Here is a 10,428-nt window from a genome sequence, read left to right as displayed (position 1 = left end):
CGCGTGTAATATCTCCGGTGTTGCAGGCGTCCATAGGCTACGGTAACTGCTTACCATCAGGCGGGCCGTATGCTTGATTGCCACCGACGTGGTATAAAAAAAAAAAAAGGTTACGCTGTGGCGCTATGTATTATGTCTAACGGAAGGAAATACATAACCTACAAGGACTGCAAGTAAATTATGCACTGAACTCCAATGAATGTCGGACTAGGTCAGGGCGGTAAGATAATATTAGGTACAGGTGCATCGGATGGGCAGAAAGTAGTTATTATTTTCTATCTATTTAATCCCTTTGTTTGAGCTAATAGAGATACGTATGTTACAGCAGTAGATATTGTATTCATAGGTTTATAGCGCCTTAAACCCGTCTAAAACTTCTTTGAAAAAAAGTAATTACTTTACATTTTATAAGCATTGTTCGAATTGGGTCGTAATTCCAATTATTACGAATCATCTTCCTCGCGTTGTCCCGGCATTTTGCCACGGCTCATGGGAGCCTGGGGTCCGCTTGGCAACTAATCCCAAGAGTTGGCGTAGGCACTAGTTTGTACGTAAAAATGTAAAAAGTTTATTCTTTTAGTTCTTGATCCTCAATTACGTAAAACCAGCTGAACTGGTTGAGCTAAAATTTAGCACACAAGAAAACTTGGGTTAACTAGTTTATTTTATTACCGTAGGTACATCTCGTTAACAGAATAGCTCTTATAACACTTTAAACTCTCGCGTTTTATTTAATTTCATTGTTTTTCCCTTAAATTCCGACGTTTTAGCTGAATAGCACCAGCTGTGGTCACAGAAAGACAAACGTCCCCGCAAAATGTCAACGGAGATCTAAGTAAACAACACCGAGGGTTGTTTACTACCCGAAATTAGTTTATAAAAATGTTCAAGGTAGACCCGTTCGTATAATTAAATAAGAATAGCTTTTATACATAATGGAACTTCTATAACGTCTGCTTTTTCGAAGCATCTTCAACTCTGTAAGCTTAGCACGAGTGCGCAGCGACAGCATCTCACGTGTGAGATAGAGTACCCGTCTTTTGCTAACTGTATTTATTAGAAAGAGACAAGTAATATCTCGCGCACGAGATTCTGTCACGTGCACTCTTGCCTAGCCCAGATGACAATCGTTGATAGAAAACGCCAATCGAAATTTAAATAATGCACGGAAATAGTCACATGACTTTTTTAGATTCTGTCAATTAGATACTTTTTTTTTTGGTTTGGCGTTTATCGATGTATCTTTTTTTTTTTTATGAAATAGGAGGCAAACGAGCAGACGGATCACCTGATGGAAAGCGATTACCGCCGCCCATGGACACCCGCAACACCAGAGGGAATTTCCATTCAATCGATTGTCATCTAGGCTAGGCCTGGGCCTGACACTCTTTGATAGAGAAAGATAGTCTTATTGCGATTCTTATAAAAGGAAAGAGAAAAGTGCCATGCTTTGTCGCTTTGTCCTTATCACCGACCGATGGCGAAATACCGAAATTTATGTGAAAGAGAAAAAATCCTATGCTGCCCAAATTTTATATGAATATTCTTTTCCCCTCACTAGCTCGGAAATGTGTGTGAATAAGGGCCAAATAAAATAAGTGTTTTGAAACTACTTTTTGCATGTAGATGATATATTTAATATACTATAGGTACAGAAACATGTAGAAAATAATTATCTTTTCCCCTCACTAGCTCGGAAAGTTGTCTTTTATCCTTTAAAACAAGCGGGGAAAAACGCATTTTATCCACTAGTGGGGAAAGTAATTTGACCTTGGATGGAGCGTGTTTAAGTAGCTTGACTGATAACAAAACGTAAAACGCTCATAATAATGATTCGTTTGATATTAATTATCATTAAACAAATGGTTTGAGAATCTAATAAAAAATACCAAATTTAGCTTTATTTAATGGTTTTATGTCATAAACCTTAAAGTTCCATAAGAAACGTTTGTTTTTTAATAATGATGTTAAATATAATTCTGAACGCACAAGTTGAGTCGATGCAATTTCAAAACGCATCATTGACATTTCATACGTCAGAAATGTCAACATTGTCAACAAAATTTTTACTTAAAAACTTCTCACGTAAAAATACAGAATTTCCAGTTTTTTGTTATAATATCGTAAAAAAATTAGTGATTTCCGTGATGAAGATGATCTAACGCCTGTGGATGTTGCACTTTCCTCGCTATAGTGAGGTGAAAAGTTTTGTGTTACACACGGGTGCAAATGTATTTTACTTCTCGTGTGTTGAAACACTTGCTACCCTCAGGATTCTATTTTAGAACCACTCGCTTCGCTCGTGGTTCAACTATAGAATCCTTTCGCTTGCTCGTGTTTCAATTCCACACTCGCGGGTAAAATACAACTTTGCACCCTTGTATAACAAATAACTTTACTATTCTCTTACCCCGGTCGCTCGGTGGCGCGTCTATAGCTACTTGAGTTCTGTTTTTTTATTCCGTAGACTAAAATGACGTTTCATGTGTAAGACATGACATTTCTTAGTACCACATGAAATGTCATTTTAGTCTACGGAATAAAAAAACAGAATATTATGTCTTTGGCTAGGCCCTTAGGGCATGGAGACTATATAAAGGAGCCAAATCTCTATATATGAAAAGTGTCCATCAAAAAACAGTAATTAGGCGGCGCCACCATACACCAAAATACTACCAAAAACAACCTACGTAATTTGGTCGGGTTATTTGTTGCCTTATATGGTTCATGTTATACTCATGTCCCAGAGCCTAACTAGCGTCACCGAAGAGATTAGGAACTATTATTTAAAGCTGAAAGCGGTCACTTTTGCAACAATTCTGCCATAAGAGATTTGCATCCTTTCTATACCGTCCATACCTTAGGGTCCTTGATTGAAATCCAGCGTGGTGACCCCAGCAGCTGTCATAAGCCCGCACGCGATCTGTAGTGATGCGCCATCGATTATACAACGCAGTCTCCCGATGTGACATTGTTCCATTCATTATGGCTTCCTTGTTTGCATAATCTCACGTGAGATATTGTTATCTCATTTTAGTTTAGGTTAGTGTGAGTGAGAGACAACACGTTTGTAGTAGTAGTAGTAGTAGTATATAGTAGTAGTAAATGCTTTATTGTATTTTATTTATTTAATCGTATGGCATGATAGTAATTGTGAAATAGAAACAGTGTAAGTGTTGTATAAGTAATTAAAGATCTACACATAGACCAGTCAGCCACTTTATGGCTTCGTCGCTCAGGGTGATCAGGAGCGGTATTTGACATGCGTTAAGTGACGTTTCGTGTTGAACTTCAGTTGAATGGAAGAAATCGTGTGTTGTCGAATAGGTAAATTTGACATTAGCAATACACAGTTAGGTGACAACGAAACCAAACCGAACCACGCCGAGTTCAGAGCCATTTTAAACCGTATAGTAGTAAGAAAACAAAGTTGATTTTTGTTGCATAATTTTTTCAATGAATGAGTTTTGGTTGTACCAAATGATACTTTCCACAGTTGATGAACAAATGATTCATTCCACTGTTGAACTGATGTTGAAGCCGAAACTGACAGTTGTGCATCTCGAATAGGGCCCCAGGTCTTCGGGAGGGCCGGCGACATAACGCGTTATAGGACAGTCATGAATGATGTGCTGGATGGTTTGTGCTTCCGCACCGCAACTGCAGGCCGGGGAATCCACCCACCCACAGCGGTGTTTGTAGTAGGCGCATCGACCATGACCAGTACGCAGTCTATTAAGTTTGCACCAGTCTCGTCTAGGGAGGTCCGATCCCATTATTCTGGAGCCTGGCGTGATATCAGAGCTTAGTTTTCCCGCCATTAACAAGCCCCACGATTTTGCCCACTCGCGTTTGAGATTAAATTGAGTATCGGCTAGGTTTTTGGCGATGCTACACGAGGGATTCCTGGATTTGAGCCGTTTATTGTACAAAAATACATATAAAAAATTACAAGGTACAAATAAGATGTACAAAGGGGAACTTATCCCTTTGAGGGATCTCTTCCAGTTAACCTTTGAGTAAGTTGAGTGAGTTGAGTTTGCGTAAGGTTAGTGTTTTTACGTTTTTGCATGTTAATGTTGTCATCGTTCGTTATACGTTTTGCATTTATTTTGATTTAAATTTTCTGTGAGATTTTTAGTCATTAATTTAATTCGCATACAAGATATATACAGTGGTACTACGTAAACGAAATTAAAAACTAGCTTAAATCTAAAATACGCCCTTGAGGCATTGTATCACTGCTCGTGGTCGCAAAGGTGTGTTGGGTCATGTCGGACTAACACTATCGGAAGAATTTTGTCGGATGTCGGATATCGGATATTGGATCCGACACTATCGGAAGCATTTTATCGGATGTAGGATCCTACATCCGATATCGGATCGGACAATGTGAAAACGCTCTTATGCCCTTTCGCACCTAAGCTGTGCGAGACTTGTACCTACAATTTGACACTGGGTTAACGGTCTAACCGATTAACCCCAGATTAGTGGGATGGTGCAAGTGAGCCTTATTGTAATTACCTGAATAAATAAAAAAGTTAACGGTTATAAAGTCTGATCGACTTGATTAATTAGTCCTTTGGAGATTGCTTGATGTAATAAGGAATTAATTCTACGAGTAGGTATACCGGGTGTTTCCTGTAACAGGAGCATTAAATTAAGCTGTAGGCTGTACTCCTCAAACTGACCAACATTTGTTCAGCAACTTTTTAAAATAACTTGTGTAACTTTCATTACACTTTAAAATTTATTCTAAGACGCAATGTATTGCAAAATTTGTTATGCGTAAAGGGTGACAAGGAACGTCAAACACACAGATGGCATGGCAGCGTACATTGAAAATAATATTTAATTAGTATGAAAAAGATATAATCTAAAAAAAAAAACATAATTTTAAAAAGTTGCTGGACAAATTTTGGTCAGTTTGAGGCGTACAGCCTCCAGTTTCATTTATTGCTCCTGTTACACGAAATACCGTGTATATGATAGATTTCTCTGACTATTATTCAGAAATGAAACGAAAAAACCAGGGTACAAATTTTTATTGTCACTACTGACGATCTCGACGCATATAACGGTGGTACAATGGTAACTACCATCCGTGTCCGTAGCCCACGGACGCGATCGCTGGCGCGTGGTACGATCCGTACGATTGAACGATGGGTTGTGCGATGGGCGCATGTACGATGGGTTGCGCGATTGGTGCGTGTGAGATAACTGGAGCGGCGTGGACGACTGGTTGCGCGTATGAGACTGGGTGGACAACCTGAAATAAAATTATTGTGTGTAAATGACCACTTCTTTGTCTTAACGGCATTTTATAATAGGTATAAGTAAAGAGTAAAAATGGTTACTAAATTAAGTACTTATATACAGTAAGGTGAAATTGTTGTCTCTGACCTGTTTATCTTACCATATTTAATGCAAATAAAATTATTATTATTATTCCTTTATTTATCTTTGATCTTAGGCTAGGTATCATTATCATTATTATCAAGACATAACTGAGGGGTGAATATGCAGGCCATAATTAACAACTCTTTCTATGGATGGGGCACACCCCGAAATTGCGAAAAAACATCTCCCGTCTCATATATTTCGGTGAAGCAGAGTCAATGTTTGCTATAGAACAGATGATTTTTTTTCGCGATTTTGTGGTTGGCCCCATAACAAAAGTTATTCAGTATGACCTACATATCCACCCCTCTGAGATAACAATTTCACCCTGTATAAGTAAAGGAGTTGTAGAGCTGTCTCGTTACTCACTTAGTCTACCCCTACTAGTAAAAAATAGATGCTGCATGGAATACATGTATTCTTACAAGTATCCGAACAATACTTATAAGGAGTTGCTTTTATATACCTACCTAAATGCTACTATAAGTTTTTACAGTCACCACTCCTTATCCTACTCTGGGTGCCGCCTGTACTGCCGGCACGGCATTACCGGTTGCCCACCACCTGGTTGACCGTACCTGTTGGAACGAAGAGTAGCTAGTGGCAGCAGGCCTGGCTATGTCTACGGGAGCCTGGACCGCCTGCACTGCCGGCGCGGGCACTACGGGTTGCCCACTACCTGGTTGACCCTACCTGTTGGAACGAAGAGTAGCTAGTGGCAGCAGGTTTAGCTATAGCTACGGGAGCGTGGACCGCTTGCACTACCGGGGCGGCATGCACTACGGGTTGCGCAACCGCTACTGGTTGCTGTACTAGGCTGACTGATGACACCTGAAAAGGTAAGTAAGTTATAACATTTTATTGTACGAAACAGGGATAGGTAACAGCAGATAAAGAATTGAAAGTACAAATTCAATCGTATCCCTATGACGGTTCTCTTCCAAGGTTATTTTGATTCCATTTACAAACCTTATTGTACGTCAAACGATAAAGCGCCATTACCAACTACTTTCTTTAATCTTTTACTAGACTAACATACATTTAAATAATATTTATTTGATTGGATACTGCAATTCTTAGTAAAACATGAAACTGCTTTATACTTAATGTTTATCATTTCTCCCTATTAATACTATAAATGCGAAAGTAACTCTGTCTGTTTTTCTGTTATCTCTTCACGCTTTAATCGATAAACCAATTTATATCAATATTTGGTATGGAGATAGTTTAGCCCGTGGTAGGACAAAGGATAGTTTTTATTAGTCATCAGAGAGAATTGTGTTGCTATGCCCTAACAGGGTAACCATGCATGCACTTAATACATGTTAACACCTTAATGTAACCATGGTTCTGCAATAAATGAAATGAAATGAAATGAAATCATCATCATACCACGCAGACAAAGTCGCGGCCAGAATCTAAATATTTTTTATTGGTAGGGTTAAAATCATCGAAGACTTTGAGCTAGTGATCACTGACTAGGTAGGTACTGATCAGTAGTGAGGAGAGAGTAAATCCCGTAGTTATCAATGAGGTCTCCAGGCCTCGACACTGCCGCTGCTTTCTCCAGAAATGTACATTCTATAATATATATATCCCGTGTCCTAGTCCGAGGCCGCCTAGTCCGTAGCCGCCGAGGCCGTAGCCGCGAGGCCTCCGGGCCTCGGCGCACCCGTCACTGCCAGCACTGTGAGTACTACCTTCGTAGACAAACTAGTTACCCCATGTCCTAGTCCGCCTAGCCCGTAGCCTCCCAGTCCGTACCCGCCGAGGCCGTAGCCGCTGAGGCCGTAACCGCCGAGGCCGTAGCCGCCGACGAGGCCACCGGGCCTCGGCGCGGCTGCCGCCACGGCCACAACTGTAAATAATACCTGCGGAGAAAAGTCAGATTTATAATTATACTCTATAAGTACACATAACATCCATAACTCCATAACATAAGAACAAATAATAATGTTTTTACTCAGTGGAAGAATTTTGTCAGCCTACTAGTTAAAATTATTTATTGAATTGACATTATATACACTCAAATTAGATTATTCATACATTTACAATAGAAATAATAGAATTATTGCGTAATTGACATATTTTGATTTTTTTACATTTTTTTAGTTGTAGTTGTAGGTACAAGTTAAGACTGACATTTTACAATTGTAATTGTTTTTTTTTTCATTAGTAAATCATTTTTGTTATATTTGAGCAAATTAACGTTTATTCCTTGTATGTTATTGTGTATTTTTTTTTGTGTTAGCCTAAGTATTTTAATGTATAATTTCCAATGCGATGTAAATATTGCTTGTGAATGAAATAAATGAAAATGAAATGAAATATTTGTGATAAACACACAAATTAATGCCCTTACCAGGATTCGAATCCGGGACATCTACATGCAAGGCTAGGATGCCGTTAATAAAATAAAACTGTTTATTTTTCCTAGGAGATATTGATAATAGTTCGTCACGGTCTATATCCCGGTTAATATAAGTCTAGTGATAATAGTTCGTCACGGTCTATATCCCGGTTAATATAAGTCTAGTGATAATAGTTCGGTCGGTAGGTACAAATGCCTTTGTATATTTTTAGAATTCCTATTTGTCATTGTCGGTTTCTATTTGTAATGTAATTTGTCAATTTGTCATGAATATATCTGGGGGTGTTGGTTTGGAACGAGTATGAATTACATTTACTAAGTAATTTGTGCCTCACACAAAAAAAAACCGGACAGGTACGAGTCGGACTGGCCCACCAAGGGTTACGTACTTTTAGGGTTCCGTACCTCAAAAGGAAAAAACGGAACCCTTATAGGATCACTCGTGCGTCTGTCTGTCTGTCCGTCTGTCACAGCCTATTTTCTCCAAAACTACTGGACCAATTAAGTTGAAATTTGGTACACATATGTAAGTTTGTGACCCAAAGATGGACATGTAACGTAAACAAATTAATTTTAAACACGGGAGCCACTTTTGGGGGTAAATGAGAAAATTAAAAAATAAAGTTTGTCAAACTATATCGTGTTACATATCATATGAAAGAGCTAATTGTACGAATCACAAATATATTTTTTATATAATTTTAGAACAAACAGTTTAGAAGTTATTCAAGAAAATAGGCAAAAAATGACCATTTCCCCCCTTTATCTCCGAAACTACTGGGCCAAAAATTTTGAAAAAAATACACAAAATAGATCTTTACCTACAGATCACCGGAAAATCTATTAGAAATGTGCAGTCAAGCGTGAGTCGGACTTAATTACTTAGTTTTTGATCTGACCCCTACGGGCTTTTAAAGACATTTCGCATAAAAAATACATTGTTTAAATTGTGTAATGTACGGAACCCTTGGCACGCGAGTCCGACTCGCACTTGGCCGGTTTTTGGTATTTAGTATTCGTTTTTATAGCGGCAACAGAAATACATCATCTATGAAAATTTTAACTGTCTAGCTATCACGGTTCATGAGATACAGCCTGATGACAGACAGACAGTAGAGTCTTAGTAATATGGTCCCGTTTTTACCCTTTGGGCGTACCCAAAGAGTTCCGTAGAACTCTAAAAAACTAATCATGGAATGAGAAGCTTTGAAATAATAATCTGAAATAGTATTTTGTTTGTTTTATTAGGTGACTTCGTACAAAATAGATATTAGATAGATAGGTCCTTATTTATCAAAAGGAAGAAGCATAATTATGGTCAATGCCAGCGCCTTAAGTGACGAGAGGTCTGGCAGCCACCTCGGACAGAGAATTAGTCTGGCCATCCAAATGGTAACGCTGTCAGACTACTGAGCACCAAAACTCATTAAGGCGAGCTGAGATATTTTATTTATAAGTTTAGTATTTAATTTTAATGATTCGTTTATTGTAGATATTTTTAAATTTTTAATGTATGTTGTACCCAAATAAAACGAGGTTTTGACTATGTATAGACAGCCTATGTACCTTACAAAAATATCTACCTTACTGTTAACGATTTTATAGGGCTACCTGAGGTTTTCAGCGAAATTTGACAAGTTTTGAATCGTATCTCCTGCTTTTGCACTACATATAGAATTATAAGACAAACGGCTATCGGTTCTTCAATCTTTTATCTCCATTTTTGTCTACCGGATTTTGATAGAAATGAATATTTTTTTATTTATGATTTTTTTAAACGTTGTCTAAAAAAACACTTTTTTCGTATCTCGATAGCTGTGAAAGATCTTACATATACGAAATCTACATATTTGAGTTCGTCTTTGACGTCTCTAAAAATTTGTATGTGGTTATAATTTAAAATTAATTAACACCTAAAATTGTTCAACTTTGAAGGGAAATATCTTGAAAACATTAGAAAACTAAGGGATTCAGATCGAAGGTCATTGGGGCATGGGATCCCCTTAAGAGCAAAGATTTGTGTTCTTTAATTTTGTTTACATAAGTATTACTTAAGTTACTAGCATTATCTTTTAATTAAAATTTATGATTCAACCAAAATTTTCACATCTTTGTCCGCTCTCCGCTCTCCCTAACAATTGCCCCTCAAAAAGAAAGTCAAAATCAATGAAATACTTACTAAATATCGCATAGTTGGGATAACCGTCGCTCGCGAACGAAGAATGTGGTATGACCAATTATTGGACCAGCTGCCCTTATATACGAGATGGTATTTAACTAGCCTGGGTTTAGACATCCGCAGAATTAATTTTAGGTGCGCTGTGCGAACGTGACGAGAAACGGCCCTACATTTCTAAGAAAAACAACGTGAAAATCTTATTTCAGTCACACAACGATTAACAACTCTATTTCTATTAAGCTAAGGCTGTAATTCCTAATTTTAGAGGAATTTAGTTATGGCACTTATGCCGTTTTTTTTTAATGGAGGTTTTAAAGGATTAAAATTTATAAGACTAATGAATTACGGCTGATTTTGAATATTTTTATCGGGAATTCAGATCAGTTTTTTTATAGTAGAGGCGGGGCGTTAAGTAAAGTATCTTAGGTTATAAAACTTATAAATAGGGATGCATATGTTTGGCTTCTTTTACATATGA

At 37.8% G+C, this 10,428-nt stretch overlaps 1 protein-coding gene and 1 long non-coding RNA gene across 2 annotated transcripts in view; one reads left to right on the top strand and one right to left on the bottom strand.

Moving 5' to 3' along the window:
* The first annotated feature begins 453 nt into the window (after positions 1-453).
* Positions 454-10,428, top strand: part of LOC134747677 (uncharacterized) — a 118,429-nt gene continuing 108,454 nt past the window's right edge. Inside the window, exon 1 of the long non-coding RNA XR_010128352.1 lies at positions 454-547. This is a non-coding gene — a long non-coding RNA (uncharacterized LOC134747677). The remainder of the gene's footprint in view (positions 548-10,428) is intronic.
* Positions 5,031-9,977, bottom strand: LOC134747810 (cuticle protein 16.5-like). Its single transcript, XM_063682447.1, has 4 exons — positions 9,951-9,977; positions 7,122-7,271; positions 6,094-6,231; positions 5,031-5,269 (listed from the first exon to the last, which is right to left on the bottom strand). The coding sequence occupies exons 1-4, from the start codon at positions 9,960-9,962 to the stop codon at positions 5,096-5,098; spliced, it is 474 nt and encodes a 157-aa protein (XP_063538517.1). The 5' UTR covers positions 9,963-9,977; the 3' UTR covers positions 5,031-5,095.

This window comes from Cydia strobilella, chromosome 15 (assembly GCF_947568885.1).
Source record: "Cydia strobilella chromosome 15, ilCydStro3.1, whole genome shotgun sequence".
NCBI classification, from domain to species: Eukaryota; Metazoa; Arthropoda; class Insecta; order Lepidoptera; family Tortricidae; genus Cydia; species Cydia strobilella.
This window is presented reverse-complemented; position numbering and strand designations above follow the sequence as displayed.

Coding starts and splice junctions, on each gene's coding strand:
- LOC134747810 (XM_063682447.1), bottom strand. Junction 6,232..7,121: donor TAGGCGGACTAGGACATGGG/GTAACTAGTTTG, acceptor TTACCTTTTCAG/GTGTCATCAGTCAGCCTAGT. Junction 5,270..6,093: donor GCTACTCTTCGTTCCAACAG/GTAGGGTCAACC, acceptor ATTTTATTTCAG/GTTGTCCACCCAGTCTCATA.